Here is an 18,487-nt window from a genome sequence, read left to right on the forward strand (position 1 = left end):
GCCTGTTGATGAGAAAATCTTTATGTCATTGTAAGATGCAATCTCACAGAAAGGCACATATATAGACATCTTTGCAGCTTATTTTTTAGATACAATTTTGCATACTACTTCAAAATACTGTGAATGATTTTCCATTCTTCTATCATTTTTAAAAATGGGGAAGGTGGTGGTATTTACCTATTACCTCGTTTATCATTCTACAAGCATAATTTCAGGTAACTGTCTGGGGGTCTAAATAAAAGAAATGGAGGAGCAGGACAAAACATATCAATAATAGCTGAATTTCTTAAGATTTGAAATGCTCCCTTAGACTGGAGTGGTGCTTGAAATATTAGAATTATTTAATAAGTGGTAGGAATATTTAATGTTTTTATGAAGCACTTTTAAAAAAATAATTAAAATTAAATTAAACCAACAACAAAATAAGCTAGTGAAAGGGGGAAAAAAAATTCTACAAGTATGACTGACTGTTGTGCTTTTCTTTTTTTTTCCTCACCAGGATTACACTTTGACTATGTATTTCCAGCAGTACTGGAGAGATAAGAGGCTGGCTTATGCTGGCATACCTCTCAACCTCACACTTGATAACCGAGTGGCAGACCAACTCTGGGTGCCTGACACTTACTTCTTAAATGACAAGAAATCATTTGTGCATGGTGTTACCGTGAAGAATCGAATGATTCGCCTTCACCCGGATGGAACGGTGCTTTACGGCCTCAGGTCTGTACTTCCATGATGACGATTTAATCACTGCTGTTATGTATGGTTGATATTTGCTTCCTGGTACAAGGTTATTACAAACATTGGGTAGTGTATTATGTAACCTTCCCTGTAACTCTGAAAGATGCCCCTAGAAAACAAATGACACACTCGATGTTTCTTAATTTTGCCAGAAGCATCTTCAGTCAGGTTTTATCTGTTTCTGTAGACTCACCATATCTGGAAAGCCCAGTGGCTATACGAAGCAGAAAGGCAAGCACTAATTGTAAACCTGAAAATTTTGTCGAAAATACAGGCGGTAGGATTGAACATGGGTGCTTATGTTGTCTCTTGATGTGTCTGCAGTCTATAAAGAAAAAGCCACAAGCAGCCCTGGCTGAATGGAGTCAGCCACAGCCAAGACCACGACTGTGGGTACCTTCAGTGATTTCTTCAAACAGTGATCAGCACTGCAATGTGTTATATTTCAAAGCAGAGGTACAAAGTGACCTTACATTATCTTACTTTCTACGTCTTTTAGGCTGGACCTGTGTTTACTGTGTTTTCTGTCATAGCTTTTACAGTTAGGAATGCTAAAAAATCTTTCCCTTAATAAACATAATTACACTAGCAAGAATCTTAATGGAAGACTCAGTAGTATCGAAAAGTTGCTTTCTTTGGACAGGTTACTCCATTTGCTCCAGTGGTTTAAATTGTACCAGCAGAAGAAGTCTTTGCTGGTGAAAGCTCCATTTCCATCATTGGAAGTTTCTCATATTTTTAAGCATTGATAATGCTCAAGATTGCTGCACATACATAGTGCAGGATAAAGAGTCCCTAGTATCAAAATGAATGAGATTTGAAGAGTGGTGCAGATGGATTATATGACTAGTTTAGCTGCTTTTGGTTTTTTTATCAACAGTTGAACTTTTTTTTTTTTTACCTGACTTGAGTCTTGGCCTCTTGCTTCTTCAAATCCTATTACGTATCATGTATGGACTATAATTGGATGAATCTTTGCAGACAAAATAAAACCAGACTCAGCCTATTATGAAACTTGAAAGAAGTTTAGGGTTTTCAGGAAATGTTGTCTCTATAATTAACTGGTTTTAGCAAAAGAAGGCTTTCATCTCACATGCTCTTGACCCAATATCGAACACTGCAGGTTTAGGATTCTTCCCACAAGTAGTTAAATGCCAAAAAGTGAGGTGAGATATTTTTTCTTCCTTTATCTCAAGAACCATTCCTACAAGCAATGTAATAAAGAAGTGATGGAGATTAGAACTCTTGTGATCGTAATAATGCATAGAAGTTTTTCTGTCATACTCTAAAAACATTTGGAGTCATTCAGGTAAGGATTATCTGTCACAGAATGGTGTATTTAAATAAGTTAGCTTCCTCTTCTGCAAAATGTCCAAAAGCAGATTGCATTTCCCTTGATAGTATTTGCTTAGCAGGGATTTCAACAGTGGCTCACCTGTGGCACACTTCTTTCCGTTCACTTTCCTCTGAAAGCATGCAATATCCAGAGCCAGATATCCATGGGGTGAAGCCGCTGAGCTACTTAATGAAGGATAACTGTCTGAAATTAAATCTTGGCAAAATGTAGGACATAAGGAAGAAAATCTCTAAGCCTTAGCTCCACTGATTTAAAGACTTGAGCTTTGTGTTGCCCTACTGCTAGCCTATCTTCTTGTGTTGTGGCTTCAGAGCATCCTGATGGCATTGGCCTCAAGGCACAGTCTGGAGACAGTGATTCATCCTGTGGGCTGAGGCCAGAACCTGGAGTTTTATGTGCCACAAAACACTGGGTCACTGAGAATAATAGGGGAAATTTTGGAGAGTTGCAACCGATTATAGAATATACACGGAGCAAAGCAGTTCCTCAAAAAAATATATAACAAAAGTGATCCCGAGGCCACACTGACTCTGTGTTCTCTTCTGAACAATGTAGAATTTGTCATAGTTTTGAAAGGCTCGACCTTCCGTTGTCCAAGGTTTCTCTCTACTTCAGAGAAAGCAGTTTGCTACTGCAGCAAAGGTCTATGAGAGTTGGGCAATGGGACAGTAGCTTTTTGAAGGTCAACCCATTTCTGGGGAATTCTTTTCTTTGGGCACGATACTGACTTTCTTCCTCCTTGTTCAGAACAACATACAAGACATATGATGGTACAACAGCTTTTTTGCATAATACACCAAAAAAGAAATTATGACATTATAGACTGGGGATCAAAAATGGAGTCTTTCTGACCGCTTGTGTGTTTGCCATATATAGAACTCTTGTTCTCAGGCAGTACAATGCTAAATGTTATAAATAAATAGAGGAATATATCTGTCTTATCTGAAAGGACTCACGTAGTTATCACCCGTATGTAAAACATGATGGGTGTTTGCAAGGTGAAAAGGTTAGTTGTGATCAGTCAGACAAGGCAACCACACTTATTTCTGGGTTTTTTTTGATTAATGTATTTGACTATCAAGATGAAACAAGGATCAAATTAGCCATCGGGACTGTGACCTAGTCACATAAGAAGTATTTATATTGCTTAGACTGATCTATATTGTAAACTTTTGGGGGACAGAGAATACCCTTCTGTCAATTGTTTGTGCAGCACCTCCCAGCACAGGTGGGGTTTCTATACAATATAGCAATATAATCAATGCCAATCAGCCCGGTAATAAGGTAGCAGAGAAGGGTAAGAGAAGCTATATCTGGAGGACAGATAACTGGAGTAGGGAAATTTAAACAGTTAAAAATATTTCCTTTGTGTATTGCTTTCACCCAAAATGTATGTACAGCTGTGTACCACTTTATCTTTGTCTGGCTCGTAATTGTTTGTCTGTCACTGCTGTGATGATGATTTCTTGAAACCTTGTTGTCCTGCTGTGTCAACACAGCATCCCATCCCATAAAAAATAAACCTGCTCTTCTTCGGAGCGTGCACAAGCCTGAGCAATTAACATTTGCTTTTGGTGAGCATTTGTGCAGGTTAAATTTGGTTGCTTGAACGTTCATTCAGGAGGGACCTCTGAGCACTCAACTTACTTTAAGTAAATGGGGTAAATCTGTTTCTATCTATATCTAGCTGTATCTTCTTTTCTAGTAGATATTTATGAAACTGAAAATATACATTTTGCTGTAGTGTAAAAAGTTATTTGAGCAAGAATGTGCAGTTTCTCATACTGAAGCTTGTGACACAGAACCAGTATAGTATGTGAACAGGCCAAAAGAAAAATACATTCTTTAAAAAGTCAAAAGGCAATTAGTAAGTTGAATGCAAGTTTCCCAGGTGTGTAATTTTTAATAATTCTGTCAAATTAATCATTTGTAAGTGCACGTTTTCCGGAAGGCTGGCATTTAACGCTAGTTATACAACATAATAGTTAAGAACCTGGTACCACACTCCCTCTTGTATCAACATAGCTCACGTGCATTCTGCTGCAGGATCTTAGATGAGCCCTAGGTTAGCATAGGTGAATGTACTGAAGCATGGGATAGACACCTCATAGCAGCAGTGCCCAAGTGTGCCTGCTTCTTTTACTTTAATTACAGTTAACAATTGATTCAGGAGCCAGATCATTTGATTGCACAGTCAGCACGGCTTTGTAAAGCTGATCAATGCTAAGGCCTTGTCATTTAAAAAGTTTGTCAATGATTACAGATTTAAGACTAAGTTTTCTCCTCTAAGACTCTAGGCTAGTCCTAGTTTTATATGCTTAGCTGGAGCTGCTAGTACCATCCTATTGACGAGACATTCATCTCTGTAATTAATAGCCCCGTGTCTAGCACCTTGCTTGAGGGTCCAGCACTTGCAAATGTTGACTGCAGAGAAGACGTCCCCCTAAACTTCAGAGCAGCTGAGGAACTGCTGTTTGTAAACTATTCCGGCCCACTGGGACATGTGTTAACAGAGGAACCAGAGCATCTCCCAGCAGGCAGCTGGAGGAAGGTTGACCTAAGTATCCTCCTGTGATACCTGGTACCTGAAAGTCTGTGGGATTAACATAACGGTATTCAGAGGACACACAGAGTGAACAGCAGTGGCAGAGACATGATCATGCCATAGATAAGGCTGGGAAGGACAAAGATCAGCTGTGTGCCTTTCTCATTGGCTACTGGTAGGAACACAAGCAAGAAAATATGCTGAGTAACAGATCCTAGAGCTTTTTTCCTATCCTAGCTCATCCACTGCCTTTGTGCTCATACAACTGTCTCTCTCTCTGCAAAGGAATTATAACATTTTCTTCCAAAAGCAGCTTCTCAATCAGAGAAGGGTGGTCTCTGTTGTTCTATGAGATAGCTGTAATGGTTTTAATCCCTTCCTTTGGCTATTATGTGGTTGTCCATCTGAAATAACCTATATGCTAGGGATAAGCATTCTTTCGTTCCTTTTCTGCGAGATTGGATAGTGCATTCGTCATAACAACAGGGATTTTTTTTTTAGTGTAAAAGAGTTGGAGAAAGGCACATAACTACTTTTCTCCTCTTGCAATGTTGACCCTTAAAGTAGTTTACCAGATCAGAAGACTGTAATTTCAGAAGGTTAAGGGATTAAAGAAAAAGCTTCAAAATGGAGAAAACACACGGACAAAACCTTAACATTGAGGGTTCCATCTTTTAGAGGTACATTTAAGGCATTTCCCCTCTTGCCTTATTGGCATAAATTATCACCAGAATATTATTCGTTTAGGAACTAACTATGTACAAGGTCTATCTCTTCTTTATATCTGAAAAGGATCAGTAAGGAATGTACTTAGTCAAGCCCAGAAGATAATTTAAATGTGAAATTTATATGAAGCCATTATAAAGAAAATGATGCATAATAATATACATACACTTGATGAAGGCTCTGATTCAGCAAAACACTGAAATATGCTAAAGATTAATTGTGACCATATGGTTATAACTGTCTAAAAGTTAGTACAAATATATAAATCCATTAATTTAAAAATAAAGTGCCAATGCTGTGTGAAGCTGTGAATACAGTTGTCTTGGTTGTGCCTGTGTGTTTTTGACACTCCTGATATGCAAGAGCTTGATGAAAAATACAGATTCATCAATAGTGAAATGTTTTGCAAATTAATCCTTAGTGTGCTAAATTGCCCGCCTTGGAAATAGAGGAGCAAAAGTATATTGTTATTTGGGGAGAAAATTTAAAATTCAATGTGGCGCTTCATTACAAAATCCTTTTTAATTTACTTTTGAAAACTAGAGAAATATACTCCACTTTGAAATGAAGCATTTTGCTGAACTTAGGACATTTCATTTTTTTCCTAGAGCTGCCACAAAACCAAGGAATCAGTTATCCACACAGCTCTAATCATTTTGACATGAGTAGCAGACTTCTTTCGCTTCACATTTTCTGACATAAAGTCATATTTTTTAATCTCAGCAAATGTTTGTGTAATGTTTGCATATGCAGATAGGCCCACTGAACCCCAAAGGGACTGGTTGCATAAGGGTAAGCCAGAGTGAGTTGTTCCATCGCAGTCAGTGTAACCACTGTTCCATTAAACTGCTGCTCCGTGTAAAACTATGGACCAGATCCTCAGTTATTGTAAGCTGTTCTTCAGTGACTCCTTACTTTGAAAAGTAAACAACAACAACAAACCCTGGATTACTGGCTGTGTAGTAATTATCTCTGCTGTTTGTTTTTCAGAATCACAACCACTGCAGCTTGTATGATGGACTTGAGAAGATACCCATTAGATGAACAAAACTGTACTCTGGAAATAGAAAGCTGTACGTATATAAGAAAATGCATGCAAAACCTGATTCAGATGTGGGGCAGTTCTCCTTTTATAGAACTGTGTAATACTTACACTGGTGTCTGTAAACACTACGTGAATCATGTAATTATGACCCTTTGGATTTTTTGTTTGTTTGTTTATTTGACTTTTTTTTTAAAAAAATAAGGGCTCATCCATTTCTAGATGGATGAATTCATCCTACAAAAATGGGTTTAGGACAGAATGAAGTCATTTATTGCTCCAGACTGACTTGGCAGAGGCAGCGGCTGGATGCTTATCTTCAACACAAGAGAATGAATGTTCATATTTTAATCAGATTCATTTCAAGACAGCAAACAATGTGATATCATTTTCTTCCAGTATGCTTTATTACGCATGGATGGTCTTGCCACAGGACACACACATACACCCTCCCTGGGCTTTCAGACCAGCCCTATTTATGATTTGGAGTTGAGTTCCAAACAGAACCAGATTCTCTCTTCCACCTAGTCATGTCCTAGGATTGCAATATTCAGATGTGTATTTGCACCTCAAGAGTTCCTGTTTCATTTCTGCTACTGGCTGAAGATTGTCGGCCATATACAGAAAATAGTAGTATATATTCTATATTCAACTGTAGTTCTCTACTACAGAAGCTAATGGAAATGGTACGACTCACAGTCTTTACTGTGAGTGGAAAAGATCTGCCCCAGTTATGTGTGTCTGTCTTCATTGAATAATCCACCTTCTTCTGGTGCTTATCAGAGTTTCAGTGCTCAATACCTCTGACGTCCTAAATCACACTAATCTGCAATTTTGCAGATTATTGGCTAGAATTTTCTGTCTCATTGCGGCCATTAATCCTTATATGAATTTTATGAGAACGATACCATAAAAAAAAAAAAAAAGAAATCTGAGTATTTGTCTCCAATTTCTGTGCAAACTGTAATGGCACAGCTCTTTGGGAGACCTTCCCACAGGCATACAGAACAAAATACCATACAACATTCCAGCTGTTCTGATTCTTTTCATTGTCTCAAATGACAAAACACATGTACTGTGTTTGAAGCTACATTTGAGCCTGCTGTTATTTCTGACTTACTTACTCTCCTGCTTTGCCTGCAGATGGCTACACAACCGATGACATAGAGTTCTACTGGAGAGGTGGGGATAATGCGGTCACTGGTGTGGAGAGGATTGAGCTTCCTCAGTTCTCCATTGTGGAATATAGACTGGTGTCAAAGAATGTTGTCTTTGCCACAGGCAAGTATTGCCATTTGCCCATTTATTATTTAATTTCCTTGTGTATGACAACTACTGTTTTAGTAATCATAATTAATCATTATTAATCATAACTATATCTAGTCTATGTTGTGTGTTTGGCTAAAGAAATTACTTACTTGATAAAGGCTGGAGGCAGGAGTCCATGAAATAGCATTTCTTGTTTATCTTTCTTTGTGTGTGTGTGTGTGTGATATTTAACCAGACACCTAAATATCTATGATCTAAATAAGTATGAAGTTATTCACCTCTGAATCATCAGTTTAAATGTAGCCTGCAGGGTTACTGATCGTACATAAGTAAGTTTTGGCATACTAGGTCAAAAAGCCACCGTTTTTGTGAACACCTCCCTGCAACTTTTCAGTGCATATTTATTTTGGTTTTGTACAGCGAATGTAATATCTTTTATATCTTGATTTGCAGTGATGGGTATATAGTACTGTATACATAGCCAGGGCTTTTGTCATCATTGTTAAAATGCTAAAATTAAATCCCTGGGTTTCCTCCTTGTTTCCTTGAACTTGTAATAAAAGTTACTGGTAACTGACAGCAATGGATGTCTTCAGGTGACAAAGCACAATGTTGATTTACATGTTTAATATTAGACACCAGCATAGGAAAATTTTATTAGGTGAGACAAGACAAAAGCAACACAGAAAGCCATCAGGCAAGTGTAGAGCCACTGCTGGGGACCTCCGGATTTTCGGTACTCTTCAGACCACAGGAGTGTGCTGTTCTGCCTGTCCCAGTGCACTAGAACAAATGAAGTACAGCTCTGTTGTGTTTGTAACCATCACTTCACCCACTCTTTGGACACAGCATCTGTTTCAAAGTACACAGAAATGCAAGTTGTATTTCAGAACAAAATGTAAATATTGCTGGGTTGAAATTAATATGAGGGGGTTTGCCAACTGCTGCTGTTCTTGTTTATCATTGTGAATGGAAGGGGGGGTTGTTTTTTTTTTTTTTTTTAAGTGAAATCCATACTCTAATCCTATATCCCTCTGTTCTGCAGCCAGTGTCACCTTTGGCAGCCAGGGTTTACCTGCCCCTTCACAAGACTGAATATACTTTTGTGGATTGGCTCTTTGGACAACAGTGAGAATACAGAGAATTTCTTTGGGAAGTTTTTATGACAGTCCAAAGCCACCTTTTAGTTCTGTGTGAAATATTTCAGTAAAGACATGATTTAGCAATTTAGAGAAGAGAGAGGTTTGTTAAATTCAGGAAAAAGAGAAATCCAAATGTCTGTGAGGCAAATATGAGAGAGAATGAAAACTAGGAGTAGACATTTATATGACTGACGAAATATTCAGAATCATCTTTCCAAAAAGACTTGTGGAAGGAGTAAAGAAGTCTTATACTTCAGGGTTTAAGACAGCTTGACATTAGGGAGTAGGATGAGACAGTCACAGAGAACAGATTACTCTGTGTTTCTTGTACCATTTTCTGAAGCACATAATTTGTGTCACTGATGAAGACACAGCGCTGCATTTACTATTATTTTAGTACAAGACATTATGAAAATGCTTGATTAATTATGGAATTTTGTGACAAGTATTTCCTTGCAAGGGAAACATCACATTTGTTTCTCAAACCCACATATTTAATTATAAATCTGAAGCATGGTAGTGAATCTGATGGATAAAGTCAGCACACTCTTTTCAAATTTCTTCTCAAAACCCGACTTTTTTATGGTCCTAGTAATTAGGGACAGTTTCTACATTTTTGTGGAAAATAAGTCAGGCATGCTTTTTTTTTTTTGGTTCTGAGATTATTGAAGTCTCAGGGGGAGATATTAGTTCTTTGAGCACAGTATCTCAGTGAACATTTTAGAGATTTCAGTATTAGTGTGCTTTGATTGTATAAAACTAGAAGAAGACTTCAGAGTCATGCCATAAACAGCTTTTGGTGTAGTTATTTCTCCTATCCTTCATAAGGAACAGTGCTGTATAATCTTGTGTAACTTACGCAAATGGAAAAATCTGTTCCCATAGTTACTACTGAGAAGCAACGGTAAGCATGAGAAAAACCCCATAGATAATGACATAAAGCTGTGCGGGGCTGCAAGCATACTGGAGGAACTGCATGCATGTTGAAGCTTAACATTGAAGTTAAAAATGTTCTTGCCAAATTAGCGAAATGGGTCTGAAAAAAAGGATAAAAGTCAGTGTGGACAGGTGCAGAATACAATGTTTATGCAACTAATTATTCCCATCCAAATTCAGGATAGGGAATACCAGGTTAGGCCAGAGTTCTGTCTGTAGAAATCTAGGGGTTACTATTGATCTCAGACTGAACATGAGCCAATAACATACTTTTGGGGAAAAAACAAACAAACAAACCCCACATCCTACAAGGAGTGTGACTTGCATTGCTAAGGCCTGAGCTGTGTATTTGTGGCCGTGGGTAGCACTCTTCAAGATGGTTGTGGAGCAATAGAAAAGGGTCTAGGGAAAATCAGCAATCAGGAAGACTAGGAAATGGAATACATGAGATTGCCAGAGAGCCAGGTATGATTGTGCAGCTTAAAAAAAGAGAACACTTGGTGGGAAATAAAGTCTTCAAGTGTCTAGAAGGCATCTGCAAAAGACATGGGGAATAGCCTGTTCTCTTTATCCATGATGGGAAGAAGAGAAAGGAATAATTAAATTGCTGTGAAGAAGAAAAGTCTGGTTTGACTATCCTTCTAACACCAGCTGAAGGCCATACAGGCTACCATAAGACATCTAAAATGGCACTGGATGCCTATGTATCAGTAACTGAGTTAAGCCCATAGCCAAATGATATCAAGTCAGAGCTGTCAATGGAGCCTAAAGAGCTATTCAGCTCTTGAACACCTCTATTCTGTCAAGTGAACAGCTCTTAGGACACTATTCAGTTGCCTAAACATACGTACCTGGTGCCTCTTGATATACTGTAGAGCATCCTGCTTACCAGCTAGGCTGGCGTTCCAGAGTCTCACAGTCTTGTGTCCCATGTGCCAATCCAGTGCTTCAGTATTAATTACTTAACTAGTATTAAATTCTATTCTTCAGTAGCCTAAGGCATCTCAAATGGCATTAGACACCTATGTATACGCAATTAAATCATACCCTTAGAATCAGCTGGCTGTAAGTCTAGATCTATATGGTTTACGTGGAGAGCCTATTTGCCATCCATATGTAAATATGTGCATGCAAACACCTGAAATTTAGTGCTTAGACCTGTGAGCTGAATCCGCCTCCTAAACGTTTGTTATCCAGAAATGCTATGATAATGATAACAATGATGACAATGAACATGAATGGCGATATTTAAAACACCACCTAAAAGCTTCAAGATGCATAGCAGTCCAAGCCAGTTTAGCAGCCTGTTGGTAAGAGGAGGGTAGTCTTAAAGATCTGAAAATTATTTTTTTGCTGCATTATGAAAGACCACACTATAGTCTTAAGAGATCTGAAAATTCATTTTTTGCTGCATTCTGAAAGACCAAACTGTAAAGTACATATCCAATTAGCCGAAGAACCTTCCCAGAAGAACAGATTAAAATAAGAATTCTGTAACTGACCAACTCTTGTTATCTTGGTTCTTATTAGATAAAACAGCAAGAGACTAATTTAGCCTTGGAGCTAGATATTTCAGCTTGCTAGCTTTTAATGAAATTGAAACAGAAACAAGTAATTACTTTTTACCAAGTGCCCAAACATATGGAAGAGGAATATTTTGAGCTCAGTTATTGATTAAGTATTTGTTTTCATGCCTGCATTCTCAATACTGTTGTTATATTTAAATACTTCAGGCCAAATTCTGTTATTCCTGTACTATTTAAATTAGCCGATAGTTATCAACATGTTATATGAGATGGGAGGAAGGGTAACAAATCTGGTCCCTGAACAGCAACGCTGTTCTTTAGGCTAAAACCAGATTTTGATGGAATGTTAACAACTAGAATTTCCTGGTAATTAATCTCTAAATGTACTGAGCCTTAATTGACAAATCATTATCCAAGCATAATCAGGCAAATATCAGCGTAATTGTTGAGCTCACCAAGATATCCATTTTTATTAAATATATTACACAAAATGGTTCCTTCTTAGATAAATAAAATCTGAGTTTACAATCTTTGTTCCATGCAGGTTAGGACCCATCCTTTTCACTGAGCTTCAGCCATCCAGACAAAGAGGGGGAAATAAGTAGGGGAAATAAGGAATGTTTCAATTCTTTTTTTCCCACAGATTCCCGTGGTCTGTTTGCTGGAGGTGAGATGTTATAGCAGAGATGGCAGGCTAGAGGCAGGGCCAACAGGTTATCTGTAAAGGCAGAAAAACAATACAGGTGGAAGTAATACAAGCTTTTGTAGTCTCAGGGAGAGCTACCTAAAGGAGAGCTCTGGATGCATGGTATGAAAAAACAAGGCTACCAGTTCATGTTTTGATTTCAACCTGATCTATACAAAGACCAAATTATTCTGAAATTTCCTGCGATCCAGACCTCCCGATAGAATTTGAGCTTGGAAAATCACCACAGGATGGCATTCTATGTAACTCTATGAAACCGAGCAATGTCTCAACTCCAGTAAGTAGCTGTGATGCCAGCAACACTTTTGGTTAGATTGGCAAGGAGCCACAGACCTTCAGAACCTACCCCGCGACTTACAGAGCTGGGAGTCATCTTGCTCTGATTTAAGGTGAATATAATTCACCTTAATTCAGTGTCTACATATGAACTAGGTGTCTTGGTTGATGGGAATCTACTCAGTACAGCCTGTGGAGTCTGGAGACAAATTCAGTTCACCAACAGGAGTCTATCTGAGGAGGAGGTGGATAATTCTCTAGGTTTCATTTACTAGATTGACTAGATGAACTGACTCCTGTAAATGTAATTGGAGCTTAGACACCTAGCTCATGTGTATGCGGTTCAAGAGAGTCACTTTGTAAACTGCTATTTGAGATGGCACAGGGCAGCCTTCTTAGTCTCCAGCTGCGGGTCAAAAAGATGTAGGGGCTATGTCATATCCACCAGCTGCATGCTGCGGTCTGAGATGGGCATCTCAAAAGGAACAGTGCACCTTCAGATTCGCAGCTGAACCTCTCTGTTCCAGTCCAGCTCCAGCTCTAGAGCAGGAAGACAGACAGCACTGACAGCCCTGGACCTAGGTATGGTTGTTAGGGTTCTATCTCCTAGCTATAGGACAAAGACCCTGGTGCTTGAAACAACTTTATGTTGATGTATCTGGCCTTGAGACAATCTGTCTGGAGAGTCCACCTCAAAGGCCAGCTCCCACTAGTTTCAGTAGTTACCTTATCTCATTAGATGGAGATGGTGATGATGGTCACGGGTGAAGTATTCAGGAGAAACGTCTAAAGTTTGCTCTGTTACACTGTTTCTCAGTTCAGGATTTCATTACTGAACGTTGCTGACATACGTGACACACTGCTTCTCTCTGCTGTTGACACACGCCTCCTCCATCCAGACCATTTCCCCTGCTTTATGAGTAGCAAAGTGCTCTCTTTCTTCTTTCTCTGAGGTTCCCCAGTGCGTCCAGGGTCCTTGGCACTGGAGGAGCCCAAGCTGAGGCTTTGATTCAGTGACTCAGTTCCACTGAACCTTCTTGAATGAATCCTTCAGCCTATTTATCAAAGAATCAGTATTTTATGGGAGATTTTCCAGCCATCACCTGTATGAATGATATTCTGCAGATACCTAGACCTGGACAGGACTTCTAGAAAGGAAGAGGTTTCTAGAGAATCCTTTATGTGGGTGGTGTACTATATGAAATTTCCTCAACAGACCTTTATAAAGATTTCTGTCTTATTGCAGAAAAGTGATCAGGTCTGCTACATTTTTAATGTATTTCATGATGGTGGGGTATAGTCCTGTTTTATTTACATAGTCTGCAGATACAAGGCCATGGAAACTATTTCATAAGAAGCTCAATGAAAAAGTTAAGCTTTGTTAGCAAAAAAGCAGGCATGGTTTCAAAGAGAATTTGTCTTTTGAAATGAAACAGTGTTCGTTGGAAAATGGAGATGTAAAGAAAGCTAAAGTCTAGATGATTCTTTGCTGAAAATTATGTTGACTGCTTTAAACAGCAGAAAACTTTGGTCTGATTTTCATGATGAAATAAATTCTTCTGACTCTACCAATATTCTTCTGTTGGTGAAACTAGAAGGAATTTCATCCTGGAAAAAATTACTACTGACTGAAGCAATCAAATCCATCTGCCAGATACTTCTTTTTCCAGTGATGGTTCTTCTGAGATGATTGTTTGATAAAACAGTTAAGGATACTTGCATAAAAGTTGATATTCCCTGGATCCCTCTGCTGCCTGGAAACAGTGTAGCATTTTTTCTGTCATATGACTCAAAGTATACCTAGCTACCAGGAACGTGATGAAGAGAAGCCTGCAGTTTTCTATTCATTCTTTTGCTTTCTCTCTCAGGAAATCCATCATTCCTGTGTGTATGGGCACATGTAATTTCTCACACTCATATGCAAACATGAACATAATTTAAAGGGAAGTTTGTAAATTTTTATTTGTTTCTAGATGTAATCTGTCATATCTTGCACATACTTGCATTAGAATGGGTGGGATGTGATCTAATATCTAGCTGGGCCCTTGGTATGTTCAGAAATGTTTTTAGGATGTTGACTGTACCTAGAGCTTTTAGATGACCTATTAGAAGTACCGTATCTAAGACTAGCAATGCAAACACTGAAACCATGGAGCTAATATTGTGTGAATGACTACCTTATTCTTGTACAGCTGTACTCAGATTTAATCCTCTTTGCATTTGGTGAAAGAAGTCACAATTTTTTTAAACTGTTTTAGATTTCTAAATATATAGACTATATTCAGTAAGATTAACACCAATTTTTAAATACACCGGTTTGAAGTTAAATAATAAAATGTCTTGTTTAAAAAATGACATTGAGGTTATTAATTTTTTTCATTATTTATTTGCTCCAATTGTAACAATTCATGAATCCTATATACATACACACACACATAAAATCATCTTTTTTTCGTTTAAAATGTTTTGGTAGTAAAATTCTGTCTGTCTCTAATTGATGTTAGAAGTGTTTGGACCTGGTCTGAAGGTTTTTCCTTACTAGGATTCATTACAATTTATTTTTGGCACCACAGGTAGCATGTTTCTTATGTTCAGATGTAATTACGAAGTGCTATCTCATGAACAACTCTTCCATGTAAATACAAAACTATGCACATTACTAATCCTCTCAATATAAATACTATACATAAAACTGTGTATTTGGATAATCATTTTACTTGGAGACCTAAGCATCTGTTTTTAAAAACTAACCGGTGCTCACCCATCTGTTCAATAACCTAGAATAATTTACTCTCTCTTTTCTTCCCAAATACAAATTGGTTGGGTATCACTATATTCACTGCAAGGTTTCTTTTACTACCAGCCAGTAATACAGTGAAGACTTTTTCCCTACTGTTCTGCAGATGTCATACTACCCCATAAAATGTTCATGCTTTAGTTTCTACGGAAACTGAAGACAACGATCTGCAAGTGTCTTTTCTTCAGTATAATAACGCTGGTTTTCCCTCCTTTTCCTCAGGTGCCTATCCAAGACTCTCACTGAGCTTCAGGTTGAAGAGAAATATTGGATACTTTATTCTTCAAACCTACATGCCCTCCATACTGATTACCATTTTATCTTGGGTGTCATTCTGGATCAATTATGATGCATCAGCAGCAAGAGTTGCCCTTGGTATGTGATAAAAATGAGTGGGACATTAAAATGTCAGACTGAATGTAGCCTTTGGAGGCTGTTAAAGACTGCAACGTGATGTCAATGTTTTGATATTCCAAAATAATTTATGTCAAAATCATGTCGTTCACTATTGCCTCAAAAGTGATAAATTTTCCCCTGCGTTGTAAGAATGTAGCTACCACTAAATCTCTGACATGAGCTGCTCATACAGGTCCCAGCCTTGTTCTCATCAAAGTTAATGTTGTTGTCAGTAGCTTCAGTGAGGGGACCAGCTCCAGAATCATGCTCCAAGGGCTTGAGTGTGGGCTTTTAGTCCAGCTCAGTGTGGGAAGACAAGCGTGGCTCCAAGCCTCCTCCTGAATCATGGGTGCTTTAACTGACAGTGGCAGGGACAGACCTGAAGAGCCCTGATGTGCAGGGGCACATCAGCTACAGACCATGACATCCCATCTCACCCTTAGAATGCACGGTATGCTAAGTGCATTTTTATGACAGCTTATAGTATTGTTTACCTCATGGCAGAAAAACATGGATTTGGCACAGATTGGTGATCCTAGTCCAAGACCTTTTCAGATCAAAGTATCCTTTAGGTAAGGGATGGTGGCTTTAAAATATCTCACAGGAAATATTTCACCTATTACAGAAGCATACTCAGGGGTAGCTAGAGACCAGGAATATTGAATGGATCCATAAATAATCCTTATGACTACTGTTGCCTCTCATTTCATCCCAAATCCTGTCTTCAGCCCTGTGCTTCCCAGTAGCACACCCTGTGCTTCTCAATAGCACAAACCTTCCTTCCCAAAACTTGATACTAAGCCTATGCTGTATAACTTCCTGCTATGCTCTCTTTTCTTAAAACAGGAACATATTCCCTAGGTCCCTAATTTTTCTGATATGTACCACAGCAAACTGTGACTCCAACCCATGCCCATGAGATTCCCCATCTCTGTACCACGTACCTCCCAAGATCCCTCATACCAAAGCAGGCTGGGCAGCTACACCTAGACCTTTGTACAATATAGTATTACCACCTAGCATCTGAACTTGGATATCTGAAGATTTTGTAGATTAACTGCAGTGACTGTACAGTAATTCTACAGTTACTGTGGATTAACTGGTGCATATGGGCATGACACAATCTGGCATTATCACTCAGCAGCTAGTGCATATTCAACAGGTTGCAGCTAAGTAGTAGCTTAATGGGAGGTGAGACACAGGGTCCAAACAGCTCTGATATATTCATAAATGAAATACTGGATACCAAATATCTGCCCTGGAGACATTATGAGGGAGTGAGGGGAGCACTTCAAACACATCAGTCAGCATCTAGATTTTACATGCCAGCCAGGACTGCAGAGAACAGATGGTTAGACAGAAGTTATGAAACCCAGTGGCATTCCACGCCCTTCCTTAATGAGTTCACACAGTTTTTGCTTGTTTAAGGAACAGGACTGTCTCATGTGGCCTATTTCTGTGTAGCACAAGTTCATCAAGTACTGTACTGTGATAACACAAATATTAGAACAAAATTCAGAGAGTGCATTCAAGGCAAGCTCAGGAGCCCAGATGTTCTATTTCTGATTGATAGAAAGTCCTTTTGAGAGGACGAAAATCCATCTAATACGTCCTTCTGAGAAAAAAATTAGTGCCTTGGTGATTATGTCTGTGATGTTTGTATGATAAAGTTCAGTACCATGGGTCTAATCCTATGTTCCTTTGTATAGCCACTCTTACGAGTCTGAAGCTGATGTGAAATGGTATCAAAGTTTAAAGGCAATACAGCACCTATGGATATGTGGAACTGGCTTTGAAAAATTCACTTCAGAGGAGGATAAGGCCTGCTGGCTTAGGTATTTGTTAGAGGAAGAATTTCCCGTGCAGTCCTTAGAGACATGGAGACAAGCTTTTACTCTACCCTTGAAGGAGCCTATGTTCTGAAAGAGCCTGGTTCTGGTTCATTCACTTCCACGTTTTGCTCCTGTCCCTGGTCCCTCGCTGCACGCGCCATCTGTGCTCCAGCCTCCACTGAACCAAGTAGTTCCCTCAACAGAGAAACCCAGGCACGGAGCAAAGGCCAGCTCATTCTACGGACTATGTGCTATAGACAGGGCAGGCAGGGGCTGATATAGGGTGGATCTCAAGAGAAATATTCAAACCCATCAATTCTGTTCGAAACTGAGTTGTTGCTAGTTTGCCCTAGAAGTTTCTGAATTCAGTCCTTTGACTGAGGAGGAAAGTAATCTCAAAAGTTTTCACTCTTGGGAAGGGCTGTAATTGCAAGATTACCTTATTTTTATATGGTAGGTGAGTGTCAGCTGCTTCTCCTCCAGCTGTGCTTTAAAATAAATTATTGATCTTCAGAAGGACATTTGCCTGCAGGGTGTCAGGATCTCCCAGGGGACATATTTCCTTTTGGTCAGTGATAGCCACCTTTCTATTCAGTGGGCTTAATCTTCTGGATCACTGAGAAAGCCACCAACCTCTCCCCATGTGGTGTTTAAGGATTTATCTCTGGAATCCAGATTACAGCCTGGGAACAGGCACCAAAAATGTGGGCATTGTAAGCCCCACTGGGCAGGCTTCTAAGTCCCTTGTTGACCTAGGCTTTAGTAAGTATCTGTGGGATGATTGTGAGATGCCAAGGGTGTGTTAAAAAGAATCTGTGGGATTTCTGATACAAGAATCTACTGGAACTTAAGTAATGCTTTGAATCCCTTATGGGAAGCAGCAGCAGGTAATCCTACAAGGAAAGAAGCTAATGTGGGCTAGAGAAATCCCTTGGGCTGCAAATGTATGATAGCATTTGCTTGCAGTCCTCCACCCTTCTCACCCCTCTTTTCTAGAGACTTTGACAAAGTTTCTTTAGGTAAAAGTAATGTGTCAGCTGTACTCCTCATTTTATGTGGATGTGGTGAGTTATACCCAATACAATTTTTAAATAGGCTTGTGCTGTGTATGTCTCTGCTGTATTTCAAGCTGCGAAACATCTGACATCAACACACGCTTGTTTCACAGTTTAGAGGAAAAGCACTGAAACCCGCAT

The 18,487-nt window shown here is 39.0% G+C and overlaps 1 protein-coding gene across 1 annotated transcript in view; it reads left to right on the top strand.

The window, feature by feature from the left end:
- GABRB3 (gamma-aminobutyric acid type A receptor subunit beta3) overlaps positions 1-18,487 on the top strand; it is a 35,755-nt gene that overhangs the window by 4,435 nt on the left and 12,833 nt on the right. The window contains exons 2-5 of the mRNA XM_009637648.2: positions 498-720; positions 6,360-6,442; positions 7,555-7,692; positions 15,286-15,438. Of these exons, the coding sequence (XP_009635943.2) occupies positions 498-720; positions 6,360-6,442; positions 7,555-7,692; positions 15,286-15,438 (597 nt within the window). The remainder of the gene's footprint in view (positions 1-497; positions 721-6,359; positions 6,443-7,554; positions 7,693-15,285; positions 15,439-18,487) is intronic.

Source organism: Egretta garzetta, unplaced genomic scaffold (genome assembly GCF_000687185.1).
Source record: "Egretta garzetta isolate BGI_Z169 unplaced genomic scaffold, ASM68718v1 scaffold504, whole genome shotgun sequence".
In the NCBI taxonomy this organism is placed as follows: Eukaryota; Metazoa; Chordata; class Aves; order Pelecaniformes; family Ardeidae; genus Egretta; species Egretta garzetta.